The following is a 15,926-nucleotide window of genomic DNA, read 5'->3' on the forward strand; positions in this document are numbered from 1 at the left end:
ACTGAAAGCTTTCCCTTTAAGATCAGGAACAAGACAAGTAATGCCCACTTTTACCACTATTAATCAGCATTTTACTGGAAGTTCTACCAGAGTAATTAGGCAAGAAAAAGAAATAAAAGGCATCCAGATTGGAAAGAAAGAAAGAAAACTATCCCTATTCACAGGTTACATGGTCCTGTAAATAGAAAATCCCAAATAATTTACGTGAAAACTACTATGGCTAATGAATTCAGCAAAGTGGCAGGGTACCGCCAAAATCATCAGTGTTTCCATATAACAGCAAAGAACAATCAAAAAAAGAAACTAAGAAAACAATTCCATTTATGGTAGCAACTAAAAGAATCAGATATCTAAGAATAAATTTAAGGTTGTAAAGGACTTGTATGCAGAAAACTACAGAACATTATTTAAACAAAAGGAAATCTGCATAAGTGGAAAGACATATTATGTTCATGTATTAGAAGATTGAATATGGTTAAGATGTCAGTAATACCCAAAGCAATTTACAGATTCAATACAATCCAATCAAAATTCTAACAACCTTCTTAACAGAAATGGACAAATGAGTCATTAAAGTCACATGGAGGGGCAAGAGGCCCTGAATAGCTAGAATAATCTTGAAAAAGAAGAACAAAGTTGGAGGCCTCACACTTCCCAATTTCAAAGCTTAAGCTACAGCAATCAGAGCATTGTGGTGGAGACATATAGAACAATGGGACAGAATTGAGTTCATGAATAAACCTTCACATCTATGACCAGTTTTGTTTTTGACCAAGATTCCAAGTCCATTCAGTGGGACTGTTCAACACATGGTGTGGGGAAAACTCAATATCCACATGCAAAAGAATGCAAGTGGACCCCTACCTCTTACCATCTATAAAAAATACCTCAAAATAGAACAAAGGCCTAAATATAAGAGCTAAAACTGTAGAACTCTTTGAAGAAAATATAGAGGAATATCTTCAGGACCTTTTACTGGGAAATGGATTTCTTAGGTTTTACACCAAATGCATGAGCAACAAAAGAAGAAATAAATTGGATCTCATCAAAATTAAAGACTTTTATGCATCTAACAACATTATCAAGAAAATGAAGAGACATTTACTGTTTCAGTTTGCTAAACCTGCCAGAATGCAATATACCAGCAATGGGTTGACCTTTACAGTGTGGATTCATTAGATTACAAAATCACAGTTCTAAGGCCATGAAAATGTCCCAGTTAAGGCATCAACAGGACCCTCATATCCAAGGTTCCTCTGTCACATGGGAAAGCACATGGCCAGCATTTGCTTGATCCTTCACTCCAGGTTTCATTGCTTTAGGTTCTGGCTCTTTCAGCTTTTGTGGGCCTTTGCTTTCTTCTCTGGGTATTTCTCTCTCTATTTCTGTCTTTTATCATCATAAAGGAGTCCAGTAAAGGATTAAGATCCACATTGAATTGGGTGGGTCACATCTCAATTGAAACAACCTAATCAAAAGGTCCCACCTGCAATAGGTCCGTGCCCACAAGAATGGGTTAAAAGAACTTGGTTCTATCATATCACAGAGTTACTGCTCTGTGATATACACAGCATGCTATCTCCCATTTAAAAGCCATATCTCTTCCACTTAATGGGATTCTTACTCATCAAAGGATAGAAACAACCTTGGCCTCAGCAACTTGAAGGGATACTTGGAATGAGTAGATCTAAGAATGGAGTTAAAGAATGCTACTAAAATATTTTCCTCTCTCCTAGCCCCAACTGGCTGGAAGCATCCTTTCGCTTTGACTTTGAGCAAGTTTCTGTACTTTTCTGGCCTGCATTTCAAGTATTTGTATAGTAAAAGCTTAGGCTTGATCTTTGTGATAAATAAATACTCTATGCCTTATGGTGTATTGCAAGTTTTTTAAATGTCTGATTCTCCAGAAACAAAACTTTTTTTAAAAAAAGTTAGGAATTTGTACTTAATTTAACATTTTCTATTAATGACAAGTTATATGAAGTTTCTTAAATTTTGAAAGTTGGTTGACTACGATGATGTGGAGAAATTAGAACTCTTATATGCATTGTTGGTAGGATTGTAAAGTGGTTCAAATGCTGTGGAAAATAGTTTGGTGGTGCCTCAAAAAGTTAAACGTAGATTTACCATATGAGCCAGCAACCCCATTCCTAGGTATATGCCCCAAAGAATTGAAAACGGGTACTCAAATACTTTACATGAATGCTTATAGCAGCACTGTTCACAATAACTATAAAGGTGTAAACAAATCAAATGTTCATTGGCAGATGAGTGGATAAATATTTATACAATGGAGTATTCATCTATAAAAATGAATAAACTATTGATACATGCTACAACAGGAATAAATTTCAAAATCATTATGCTAAATAAAAGGAAATAGATGCAAAAAGTCACATATTGTATGATGCCATTTATATGAGGTACAGGTCAGTCCCTAGAGATAGCAAATTACTTGCCAGAGGCTAAGGGGAGGAGGGGAATGACAAGTGACTGCTTAATGGGTACAGGGTTTTGTTTGGGGGTAATGAAAATGTTTGGAACTAGACAGAGATGGTGTTTGCACAACATTGTGAATGTACTAAATGTCACTGAATTGTTCACTTTAGAATGGTGAGTTTCATTTTACATAAATTTCACTTCAATAAAAAATGGTTGATTTAAAAAAAAAGAATTTGCTTCTAAACCGATGCAAATGTACTAAGAAACGATGATCATGCATCTATGTGATGATGTTAAGAATTACTGATTGCATATGTAGAATGGTATGATTTCTAAATGTTGGGTTAATTTCTTTTTTTCCGTTAATTAATAAAAAAAAAAATTTGTTTCTGGGGTACATAAGAGCTTCAAATCAGCACAGCCACAGAATAGGAGAAGATATTTAGAAACCATATATATGATAATGTTTTAATATCCAGAATATATGTGTGTGTGTGTATGTATGTATGTGTGTGTGTGTGTGTGTGTGTGTGTGTGTATATATATATATATATATATATAATTGTAGGATATATATATCCTACAATTCAATACCCCAGAGACAAACAACCCAAGCATAAAATGGGCAAAGTACTTGAAGTGACATTTTTCCAAAGAAGATACACCAGTGGCCAATAAGCACTTGAAAAGATGCTCTGCATTGGGGAAATGCAGCTCAAAACTACAGTGAGATTCTACTTCACACCCACAAGATTGGCTACTATTTAGAAACAGAAATTAAGTGTTGGTGAGGATGCAGAAAAATACGAACAATTGCACATTTTTGGTGGGAGAAGTGAAATGGGCCAACTGCTGTGGAAAACAGTTTGGCAATTCCTCAGAAAGTTAAACATAGAATTAGCATATAATTCAGCAATTCCATCCTAGGTATATACCCAAAAGAAATGAAAACAGGGACGCAGATACCTGTATACCAATATTCATAGCAACATTATTCACAAGAGTCAAAAGGTGAAAACAACCCAAGTTTCATTAATAGATAAATGGATAAACAAAATGTGGTATATTTCTATAATGGAATATTATTCAACCATAAAAGGCATGATGTTCTGCTATGTAGATGAACCCTAAAGACATCATGTTGAGTGAAATAAGCCAGACACAAAAGAAGAGCTATAGTATGATCGCATTTATATGAAATGCCTTAAATAAGCAGACTCAGATTATAGTGTGGCAGGAGTGGGGAGTTAATGCTTAATGGGTACAGAGTTTCTGTTTGGAGTAATGGAAAAGTTTTGGTAATGGATGGTGGTGATGGTAGCACAATATTGTGACTGTAATCAACACCACTGAATTGTCTATTTAAAAGTGGTTGAAATGGGAAATATTATGTTGTATATTTGTTTACTGCAGTAACATTTTTTTAATGTTCGATTAAAAAGGGGGGGGGGGGTAAGAAGCCCTCAAGAAAAGGGTGCTGTGGGTCAGAGTCCCACAGTTTTCCCTGACCTTGCACCAGCTTTCAGAGAAGGTTGGGTTGCCATCATGACAAGAAAGGACATTCCACCAGGAGCCAAGAGCATCTTCGTGGGAAGGCAAGTTGACATGGGAGTAAGAAAGAGAAAAGATTTGTCATTTGAAGTTCAGAGGATTTAGTGACCCATTGTGGGCCTCATAGATAGATGGAAGTGACACTAATCAGTCATTAAAAATTTTTTGAGATAGAAAAATAATTTAATTCAGAGACAACACTAGTAGGGGGCAGGGGGTCATAAACAAATCCCAGAGCATGTGTTGACTACTTCGAGTGTACCAGTCTTTGGCTAGTAAGCATTTACACATTTTTCATTCATATAAAAGGACTTGGGATTGAATCCTAGCAAGGTGTTTCACCTCTTTAAACCTGGGGAATAAATCCTGGCACAAGTTTACTCATCTGCAAAACAGAGATGGATGATGGTATTGTCTATGTCAAAGGATGGTGTGATTATTAAGTAAACAAATATATGTAAAAGTATGAAACATAGTATTCAACCCGGGCACATTTTCTTTCTTCCTTTAGACTAGTAAGTTCTCTATCCTAACCAAACATTTAGAGTCACCAAGGAAATTTAAAAAAAAAAAAAAAAGTGCAAATGCTAAGGCCATGTTGCAGACCAACTAAAACAGAATCTCTGGAAGATGGGACCCAGGCTTCTTTTGTTCTGTTTTCTAACTCCCTAGTGAACCTAACAGGCTTTAGATAAGGAGGTAATTACAATCCATACATTTGTTCATTAAGTATTAATTTATTTCAACCCTAAGGAGTTGAGGCTTGATTTACAATAAGGAATTAAGAACTCTAACTGCCTAGACATGGTTGGGTAATGTTCATGTCTCACCTTTCTCCTCTAGGCAGAATTCCCAGCGCTCCATCATCTTGCCATGTCTGACCCCATCACACTGAACGTCGGGGGCAAACTCTATACAACCTCTCTGGCAACGCTGACCAGCTTTCCTGACTCCATGCTGGGTGCCATGTTCAGTGGGAAAATGCCCACAAAGAGAGACAGCCAGGGAAACTGCTTCATTGACCGTGATGGCAAAGTGTTCCGCTACATCCTCAATTTCCTGCGAACCTCCCACCTGGACTTGCCTGAGGACTTCCAGGAAATGGGGCTGCTCCGCAGGGAGGCCGACTTCTACCAGGTGCAGCCCCTGATTGAGGCCTTACAGGAAAAGGAGGTGGAGCTCTCCAAGGCAGAGAAGAATGCCATGCTCAACATCACACTGAACCAGCATGTGCAGATGGTCCACTTCACTGTGCGCGAGGCCCCTCAGATCTACAGCCTTTCCTCCTCCAGCATGGAGGTCTTCAATGCCAACATCTTCAGCACCTCTTGCCTCTTCCTCAAACTTCTCGGCTCCAAGTTCTTCTACTGCTCTAATGGTAACCTCTCCTCCATTACCAGCCACTTGCAGGATCCCAACCACCTGACTCTGGACTGGGTGGCCAATGTGGAGGGCCTGCCAGAGGAGGAGTACACCAAGCAGAACCTCAAGAGGCTCTGGGTGGTGCCTGCCAACAAGCAGATCAACAGCTTCCAGGTCTTCGTGGAGGAGGTGCTGAAAATTGCTCTGAGTGATGGCTTCTGCATTGATTCTTCTCACCCACATGCTCTGGATTTTATGAATAATAAGATTATCCGATTAATAAGATACAGGTAAAAGGACCCAGCACCGCTAGAAGAGTGGGGTCCCAGGAAGCTCCATATCAGCCAAGATCTTGAAGTGTCTCACCAATGGTGGAGGCAGTGCTACACTAATATGTATTAATTACGTAGCAAGACTTGACTTCCCCCATGATGTAGTCTACCTTTTGGAATCCACATGTCTTCTGAACAGAAGCGCCTTTTTTTCTTGCCGTTTTGAGCTGGAGTTGGACAGGTTATTATGACCAGAGTCCGCTGACGTATACAAAGGGAGGACACAGGAGGACTTTCTGGCTGAGTCAAAAGAACAGCAGTGACCATTGACTCCATTTCTCTATGTACCACTAGCTGGTGCCTCACTTACCCATCTATAAAAGGGGCCCCTGAATTGAGAACAAGGGGCTCACTTCAATTTCTAAGGACACAAAGTACCCAGAGAGTCCCATCACCACACCTGCTCCTCCATCCCTAGGATGCATCCAGGACTTCAGAAGTGTTTGCCCAGGGGATAGCTTGGAAATGCAGTGAGTTATCAGAGCTATGTGTATGGCCACACTAGTAGAGAGATTGGAGCTGTGGCATGACCTGTTAGTACTGAGCAGAAGACAGTGTTCAGAAGATGGGGATGTCCCTCTTGATCAGGCCAAATCTAGGCATTTGGGCTTCAGAAATGGGCTGCTGTCCTTGCAAAGATTTGAAAGTATATGGAGCCAATGTGACAAAGGCGCTTCACAGTCTGGCCTGTTAACTGACTAATAATCCTTTTCCCCAGAGTTTGAAGTATGATTGAAATAGGTCATTTTAAACAAATATATTATGGAATCTCAGGGTTGGAAAATAATTCAAAGGTCACTTATTCCTCCCCCACTCCCAATCCACTCATAAGCCCCATGCTGGCTATCAGAAAGTTCTTCCTTATGTGAGGCCAAAATAGTCCTCCTGCCACACCCATTTGCTGGTCTTGGTTCTAGACCTTCCTTCACACCCAAATCTGTATCATCTTCCTCAAAATAGTTACCTAAAGAGGCAAACACTAATTCTGAAAATATTATTACTCAGAATTAGGATTCCCCTTTGATCTATCTTCAGAACCAAGTTAGCTCCCTTCCATCCCCTATAAGTCAATCCATTTTGTTTTGTCTTTGCCTCATTTGTGACCCCCATTTCACCCACCTTCCTTGCCAGCCATAGCTCCACATACCTTTTGACTATTTTCTGTTGGAGGGTGAAGATTTGTTGCTGCTGAGGTGATCCAGAGGGAGGAGACCAGGGTGTCAGAGAGCAGTGTGCAGCAAGGAGTCTAGGGTGGCCTAAACAAAAGCAGTGTTCTTGGAGTAAGTTTCTAGCCCCTAAGACAGTGCTCTGAATGGGGTGGCCTTCCCCTGTGGTACTGATTGTGGTCATAACTGTCCCATGGGCCTCCTTGGGGTGAGATCTAAAACAAGAAATTCCAAGCCACCACTTCTCAGTGGTGCTTAGCAATGCAGGCCTCAAAACTGTACAATATGATTCATCCCTGGAGCAAGCATGGCCTTAGAAGTGACCAACTTCCCTACTGGGCAGGGGCCCTAAGACAAAGCCAGGGAAGCCTGGTGACACAGGAGATACTGGAGATGGGCCAGAGAAGGGGCTTCCCCTGAGTACACCCTGGGAGTAGGGAGGGTGTACACAGAACCTTTGACAAGGCTAGTCCCTTAGTCAATAAAAGCCTTTTTCTGGTTTAGTGGGACCCCAGAGTCTCCCTGATAGCTGAGCCAGGCCACCAGGCCGAAAGTACTCGGAGACACCCCTCAGGAGAACCCAGTTTAGACCAGAGAGCAGAAACACAGTTAGGAGGAGAAACCTTGTAAATTGCCACTGACCTTTTTTCTTTCCCTAAAGCTTCTCTTTCTCCGTCTTTTCGGTGCTTCCTAATTCAAGCAGCTTGGCTTTAGAAAAAGTAGAGGACCTATGAAGCCATTAACGTGCCATGTGACTTTATGCAAGTCATTCCCCTCACTGAGCCATAGTTTGTCTATCTGTGAAATGAGCATAACAGAAATACGTAATCCTACCTACCTCACAGGGCTGTTGTGAGGATCAAATGAAGTAATGTATGAGATAATGCAGTATAAATGATAAGTGATTATTATTTTGTGTCTGTTGATGAGGGAAAATGCCCTGACTTTGGATTCAGACTGGCCGGGGTTTGAATCCTGGTTCTATCACTTGCTTTTTAACCCTGAACAAGTCACTGAGCCTCTCTGAGTTTGTTTCCTCATCAGACAACTCCCACCTTCCAGTGTTCTGCAATTTAAATGAGTTAGTGTTTGTTGAAATTTCTTGGCTAGGTCTTGGCATATAGGAGCACAATAAATGCTTGCTTTTCGAGAGGTAGTAACGATTCACTGGTGTGCCGGGACTAAGCAGTTCCAAGACAGTACAATTTAGCATGCCCTTTGGAGCACTTGTTATGTGTAGAGTTTAGGGAAAGAGCTTAATTCTTCTCAGGGCTTTATGAATAGATAAACTGGGCCTTAGAGGATACGTTGGATATTAGCAGAATAAGCTAAGGAGGGCACCATGGCCACTAGAAAGAGCTGGCACAGAGGCCTGGAAACCAGGAAGCAGAGGACGAGCAGAAGAAGGGTGGGCATTCACGTCTGGGTGCAGCAATAGGGGTGCGACAGGGGGCATACTGGGCATAATCTCACCGTGTGCACATCTGCCTTAGGCGAGTTCGGCTCTCTGCTTAGCAAAGATGGGAGGAAGAACACTGGGAGGTGGCAGACTGCTCCAGTCAGTGGACAACTAAGTTGATTGTGACCTGGGAACCTCTCATTGCCCTGAGGGAGACCGAGGGCGATCTCAGCCAGACCCCCTGTCTCTTACACTGCCGAGAGCTTCTTCCCAACTGAAGGGGCAATTCAGGCACACATCAGTTTGTTGGCTCTCTGTTCCTGCCCTGTATGTGGTCCCACTTCCTGAGACCCATCATCAAACACAGTCCTGCAGGGTGTATAGCCTTAAAACCACCAAAAGCCTTTTGCCCTTTCAAGAACAGGTCAAGTCTTGTGACCCTCTTGTTCTGCCTCCAGCCTGGGCTCCCTATGAAGGGGTGAGCCTGGTCACCTGAGGCTCGGGCCATGTCCCCCTTGCTCACAAATCAGTGCTCAATGCAGCCCCCAGCCAAGGTGTAACCTCTCTGCTTTGTAGCCTAAAACAGAGTACTTGTGCAACTAGTTGCCCTTGTGCTCTACTAAAAATTCCAATTCCAGCTTTCTTTTACAAAGAACTCCTAAGACAGGCTACTGTGAGTTGAAACTCGGCTAAGGTCAGCCTTGAACCAATTTCTTGGCCCATGTGGCCAAAACATCAACAATCCCTTTCCTGAATTGTGGTTTCTTTACCCTGATCTCCTGTTTCTGCTTGTGTCCCAGGGGACTCCGGGTTGATGGTGGTGGTTGGCAGGGAAACGAGGCCCTTTGATTATCTCGCAGAGTAAAGATAACAGGCCCTTCAAAGGGAGGGGCCAGGGCCCATTTCCAAACCCTGTGGCATCCTGGCTGTGGCTGCTCCATCTGCTCAGACAACCCGGCTGACCTCAGTCTCCTTCAGAACCTTCAGGACTGTGTGGCACCAAGGAGAGGTATGGAGACAGACTGGTGACTTAACATAAGCTTGTACCAGTCTAGGGTACAAGGACCAAAGGGCATACTGAGGAGAAAAGTCTGGGAAGCCAGAGGATCACTGAGCAACCCCATAACACCCAGAACCCTACTCAACAGCAAAGGATAATATGACAAGTTTTGCCGTGATGCAGTCCAGCTCTGGCTCTTCGGTCAAGAAGTATGTGCTCATCCTAGTATATCTGACGCTCAGCCCCTTTTCCTGGTCCCATTTCCTACCAACCTGCCTGCCCCCACCCCCACTCCCACCCAATATATGGGGACTTTCAAAGTCTTTGTCAATATGTCCAGTTAGCTGTAGCCCTAGAGTGTTCCAGCCCATTTTCTTCCCTGTGCCAGGTGCCTCCCTAAAGTCTGGGTTCCCTTATACTGAGGACTTGACCCAGTTGAGCCACATTTGAAATCCTCTAGGGAAACTGCCAACGAAAAGAATTAAGGCTAATGTATTATAACATGGGTACTTGCTCCCAACCCCAGTTAGTTCAGTTTGTAAATTATATATTGGATTTACGTATTAAACACACTTTTATTTAGCAACTTATAGATTGTCAATTTCCTTCACATGTATGGTTTCCTGATAGGAAACCATAAAGCAGGCTGTGCCATTTCACCTCTACCTTGGCTGCCCTTTCCTATTTTGTCTTCATAGCAAACATCTGCTCGTCTTTCAGCATTCTATATAAACTTTGCTTCCATGACTCCACCAAGAAGAGTCAGTTCCAAACACCTTTGTGCCAACCATGGAGAGGACTTTTATCACCCTTTTGCAGTTGTTCTCTAATGGTGCTTTGCTGATAAGTAATTAACAGTCTGCTTTCTGGGGGTCGGGGGGAGGGGGAGAGCTGCAATTTGTAGCACTGACCCATTTCCATGGTGCAAATGCTCTTCATCATGGTTGATTTCAAGCTACCAGCATGATGTCACTGACAAGCTAAGAAATGCTCACGATGGGTCCTGGAGAGCCAGAATGAACCAGTTCCATTCCACTACTGTGTCTCTCACCCGCTGTGAGCTTGTGAGGACATGGGCTCTATCTTACTATTCTGTATTGCCTGTGCCAAGTGCACCGAAAGTGCTCAATACATGTTTAAGCAACCCCTGCTACCTGTCAAGTAAGACATTTTTATCCCTGTGATGTCCTCTCTCACTCAGATTCCCTCTTGCTCAAAAGTCATGCTCAAATTTTTTCCTATAGCGTAAGAAAAAGTTCAAAGTCCCTAGCTTTTTACAAACAAACAGACCTCAATGTATTTTAAGAGCACAGATTCTGGGGTCAGATTGCCTGGATTCAAATCCCAGCCTTATTACTTAGTGGCTGTGTGCCCTTGAGTAAGTTACTTAACCTCCCTGTTACCTGTCTGCAAACAGGTATCCACCTCATAGGGTTGTTGCAAGGGTTTAATGAGATGATACACTTATAGCTCTTTGAACACTATCTGAAACATGGCAAGTGTTAAGTATTATAAATTATTATTATTTTCTATCCTCGTATTTCATTGCTGTCCTATTTGCCCACTCCTCTCTGCATCTCCTACAAAGTCCACATAGACTTCCATCTCCTGACCTTCATCCAAGTCCTTTCTATTGCTTGGCATGTCCCAGTGTCTCCTCTCCACCAAACAAACCCAGTGTATCCACTGTGTAAAGCCTTCTCACCCTCCACCCACCCTCTTACTGAGCCTTTCCTCCTCCGGTCTTCCAGTGCGTCCACTTGGCACCTCCTCATGTGTGAGGATGGGATTTCATCACATGTTCTTTTTATTTGCAAACTCTGTTAAGTACCTACCATATGCCAGGCCCAGGGCTGGGCTCTGGGGAATCAGAGATGAATTGGCACCATTCCTCCCTGGAGAAGTCTGATCAGGGAGAGAGATAGGAAAACATCCAGTGTGGGGAACAATGCTAAGGTGGAGGTCTGCTCCAGGTAGAGGGGACCACAAAGCTGTGATGAATGCTCAGTGGGCACACCACTTTACAGTTTGCAAAGCACTTTTCCTCTTTCTTCTCACTGAATCCTCACAAGAACACTCTAAGAAAAGTAGCCAGGAGATATTTTTCTTTTTATTTCATAGAGGATGAAACTGAGTCAGGGAGGTGAAATGACTGCCTGGGATCACTATGTGTGTAAGTATGGTGCCTGGTACATGATAGGCCTTTGGTCAATGTTCATTAAATGTCATTTAATTCAAGTTAAGTGGCCAGGTTGGGATGAGGACTCCATCTAAGTCCTCCTTCAGGATTATTTCATTCAACTGCGATGCCAGTTCCTGGACTCTGATATAGGCTCTTCAGATCTTCCACTAATATTTCAGGTGACCTTGGGCAAATCACTTTACCAACCTGGGCCTGGAGGCTTCCTAGGCAAAATGCAGCAAGGTAGAGTTCAGCTCTACCAGCTAAAAAGCCTCTTCTAGCCAGAGGTGAATGGGAAAAGTGAGCCCCCTATCCCTGGAGATGTGCAGACAGAGGCTAGAAAACCCCTTGATGAGCTGTCGTGGGGGCTGCAGGCACAGAATTGGCACCCAGTCTCTTCCCCCATCCTTTCTTCCTATGACGCACGCCTGTGAACATAATGCTAAATGATGGAGCAGTCCTGTGATTTCTGTATTTTCCAGTGTGAAACTCTGGACTCTATTAAAGTGGTGCTGGAGATAAACCCACAAGAGGAATCACTCAGATGGCACTTCCCACTGCTGACACTGCTGTAAGTATAGTCAGGAAGCTTTGTGGAAGGGAAGGCTAAAACATGGTGCTTTCTACCTCCTTTGAGGAGAAGCCGTGGTTAGTCAGGCTGGGCCTCCATGCCCCGCTTACCATCATGCCTGAGTCAAGAAAAGATCTCCCTTATTGGGCTACTAAAAGAGAGAAGGAAGCTTGTAGTGGACTGTCAGAATGTGACCTCTGTTGGCTATTTTTCTTCTTTTTTTTGGCATAAGGTCTGAGAGTGTTGTGCTGGATGGAAACTTATGACTGACTATCAGTAGTGAAGAAGAAAGAAAACTGGCTTTGAGTCAGCAGACCCAGGTCCAAATCCTGGCCCTGCCCTTGCTGTCGCGTGACCTTGGCCTGCACTGCAATCTTTCTCAGTCTCAATGACTTCATCTCTGAAATGGGGATAAAAATACTTGTATTCCTACCATATAGTGGCTATGAGGATTGAATGAGAAAATGCATGGATAGTGCCTGGCTTCCTCCTCTTTGCTCTCTTTGACTTGTTGCTTCTTTGAACTGGACTGAGGTCTCTCCTGAAAAAGAGGGCACCTCTCATGCCTTTATATCCCCAGCCCTCAGCACAGTGCCTTGGAGGGAAGGTCATCAGTTCACATTTGTTGAATGAATGACTGAATACCATAGTTTTGCCCAGGAGAAAACAGGTCCAGAGAGGCAGAGGATTTTGTCCCAGTTATACAGCTGATGAAGGAAGAACAAGATAGGACCTCAGGATCCCTGACTCCCAGCCTTCTCTCCCCTGCACATTACCCTGTGCAAGCAACCTTTGGCAAAGCCCTCTTTGCATTTTGAAATCTTTCTTCATTCTCTCAACCTCTTGGTTGGTGAGTAGGAGCTTAGGAACAAGAACCCAAGTCTCTCAGATTCCAAACTGTGGGCTCATTTCAAGATGCTTAAAAGGGGCTTTAGCAGCTTATTGGATTTGTTTCCCAGCCATGGATTAAGCTCTGCAAGCGCAGAATCCCACTTGAAATGGTGCCTCACCCTTCTTCCCTGCATAAATCTGACTAATAGCAGCCAGAATCTGAGGCTACAGGCCAAATGGGCCTGCCTGCTCCCCTTTTGTAAATCCTCACTGCCAAAAGCAAAGAAATAGGATATGCTGTCTTTCATCAGTTCTAAGACACATATTTTTTCAAATCATCTCTGAAATCAGGATGAATCTGAAGAATTGACAGTAATTGACAGCACTTATTCTTATTTAGTGGAACATAAAATAAAGGTATCTTGAAATAGCCTTAGATTATATGAACATCAGCACTGCCTGGCCAGTGCAGAGCCGTGCAGTCTCCCCTGGGCTGTTTGGGCCCTCAAGGCTCACTTTCCCTCTGAGCTCACTACCTCCAGCCCAACACTTTGTTATACAGAGAGGAAAAATGGCCAGTGCCACAAAGCTCGTCAGTGGCAGAGCTAGTAAACTTCCTGTGAGCTAGACCTGCTAACTTGCTCCTTTCTGCCTCCCTCCCCTGGGCCCAGCAAAGGGCTCTTGCTTGCAAATTCTGAGTAGTAAGAATGACAACAATAATGACTAACATTTATTGAACTCTTATCAGAAGCCAGTGCCAGCAACATCCTAAGTGCTTTATTTTTATCAACACTGTATTCCTCACCAAAGCCCTGTGAGGTAGGAACAATTTACTACCCCCTCATATAGCTGAGCCAAAGAAAAATGAAACAGCTAGGTAGAGGCCCAGGCATTTGGGCTCTGAAGCACGACTTCATCTGCAAAGACCTTCTGACTCCAGCCAAAGCAGTGCCACTACCGTAAGTAGTTCCTGCTTCTCGGCACCCAGGCAGCCTGGCCAGCCTCCATGGATTTCTAGTGGCTCCTCTGCCTCAGATTCTTCCAGTAAGCGTGCTGTGTCAAACCAGGATGGGCCTGGGGTCAGAGAGGAGAAGATGGACTATGGTGGGGGAGCTAAAAGCAAAACGCACGTACACATGCACATGCACATGTGCACACACACCCCACCCCCACCCACACACACACTCCTTGTTCCCACGGTTCTGGACTCCTAGAGCACTATTCTTTCTGCCTCTTCACACTACCTCAGAATCATACCATGGAGACAACCAGTCTGATACTCATCCCTAGTGTGAATCCTGTCATTAAAAATCCAAGGAACAAATGTAAGTAACAGTTACCACTGGCCAGGCCCCTGATATATACCAGGCACCATCAGGAGTGTTGCTCTCTAGTTCTGCTTATCCTTCAGTACTCATGATAAGGAATTATATATAATACATACAACATTTAATCTCATTTAACCTTGACAACAATCTAGGGAAGTCAGAAGTCACTGAAGACACTGAGACCCGCATAGATTAAATGGCCCAAGGGAAGGAAGCCAGAAAGTGGCAAAGCTAAGATTTTAGACTAAGACTGTTTGATCCAGAAGCCCAAAGCCACCACATTGCACCACTTCATAGGGCTCCATTCACACAAAATAATAGAATGCTCCCTGGATTGTACAGCCCCCAGTCCTACAAGGCTCCTCTTTTCCAAACCTCCTAGTGTTTCTAATACTTATTATTTAGGCACCGTTTCTCAAGCCCCTTTGTGTGGGCAGGCACAGTTAGGCCCTGCAGGCACTGACCTGAGTCTGTCCTCTTGGCTGGCATGGCCTATTGGGGGAAACAGGCAAGTAAACAAATGCTATCAACACCATGAGATCAACACACTGATAGAGGGCAAAGGCAGGGGTGGGAGGGGCGGGGGGAGCCAAGAAAACTAGGTAGATGGAATGGTGAGAGATGGCTCACCAAGGAGGACACCCCTACGATGGGTACTGAAGGATAAGTAGACGCATTCTAGGCAGAAGAGGTGAAGAAGGGCATTCCAGCCGTAAGGGATGTGCTGTGCAAATAATGATAGCGCATATCAAGTATTCACTATGTATCAGGTACTATACTGGGTACTTTACTTGCATTATAGTGTTTAGTCCCCACGACACCCTATGAGATAAGAAGAAACTGAGGCTCAGAGAAGGTAAATAACTTGCTCAAAGTCACACCTCTGGTAAGTAGTAAGACCCCTTGATCTGCTGTCTCAAAGCCTGTGTTCTCACCACTACTACATTGCTATCTTTGCACACAAGCCAGGAGTTGAGAGTTATTAAAAACAATTTTTGATGTTTCCCTGATAATGTCTTTAATTTTTCCGATTGTGGTCACTTCTTTCTCCAAGCTTCTTTGACGAGATTATGGGGAGAGTTTCAGGGCCTGGGACTTGGTGGATGCATTTGGCAGGGAGAAAAGGTAATAGAAATGCCTGGAGCTTATGTTTGGAAGCCTCCAGGGCCTTGTGAAATGTTGTGCTTTTTGCTTTATCTTAAAGAAAATCCAGACAAACTGGAAAACACTTCCTCTCCAAAGGCTCCACCATTTTAAGAAAAAAAAAAGTGAATCCACTTAGAATTCCATTCAAGTTGACTTGATGCCCAGCTGGCCAGAGGCCCCAGCTTGAGTGTGGAATATTTTGTTCTGCTATAAGGACTGGGTCAGCAAAATACACCCCAGGATTGTTTGTCTGTTTTTCCCTGTTGCCTCATGACTCCCAGACAAGACTTGCCAAAACTCCTCTCCCACCAGTACTCTCAAAGAAGCACTCTTTGGGGTGAGGTGTGAGACAGAATTAAGAGAGGCTCAAAGATGCACAAGAGCTTTTCCAAATGTTCCATGTGCAGAGAGGGTGCTGTGTGAGAGAGCAGGCTGAGAGGCAGGAATCTAGGTTCTGGCCTTGGCTCTTTCTCTCACCTTGTGACTTGGACAAATGCCTTTGCCTCTCTGAACTGGCTTCCTAGAATGTGAAACAGCGGGGGTCAATTACTCACTTAACAAACATGAATGAAGGACCTTTCTGATGGCAAGGGAGACCCAGGTGTGAGATGTGGTC

At 43.5% G+C, this 15,926-nt stretch overlaps 1 protein-coding gene across 3 annotated transcripts in view; it reads left to right on the forward strand.

Moving 5' to 3' along the window:
• Nucleotides 1-7,748, forward strand: part of KCTD21 (potassium channel tetramerization domain containing 21) — a 33,297-nt gene extending 25,549 nt beyond the window's left edge. For 2 of the 3 annotated variants that reach the window (XM_077113460.1, XM_077113462.1), the window contains exon 2: nucleotides 4,837-7,748. In XM_077113460.1, the coding sequence (XP_076969575.1) occupies nucleotides 4,867-5,649 (783 nt within the window). In that variant the 5' untranslated portion in view covers nucleotides 4,837-4,866 and the 3' untranslated portion in view covers nucleotides 5,650-7,748. The remainder of the gene's footprint in view (nucleotides 1-4,836) is intronic. The other variant, XM_077113461.1, reaches the window with a different exon arrangement.
• Nucleotides 7,749-15,926: the final 8,178 nt, after the last annotated feature.

This window comes from Tamandua tetradactyla, chromosome 8 (assembly GCF_023851605.1).
Source record: "Tamandua tetradactyla isolate mTamTet1 chromosome 8, mTamTet1.pri, whole genome shotgun sequence".
Taxonomy (NCBI): Eukaryota; Metazoa; Chordata; class Mammalia; order Pilosa; family Myrmecophagidae; genus Tamandua; species Tamandua tetradactyla.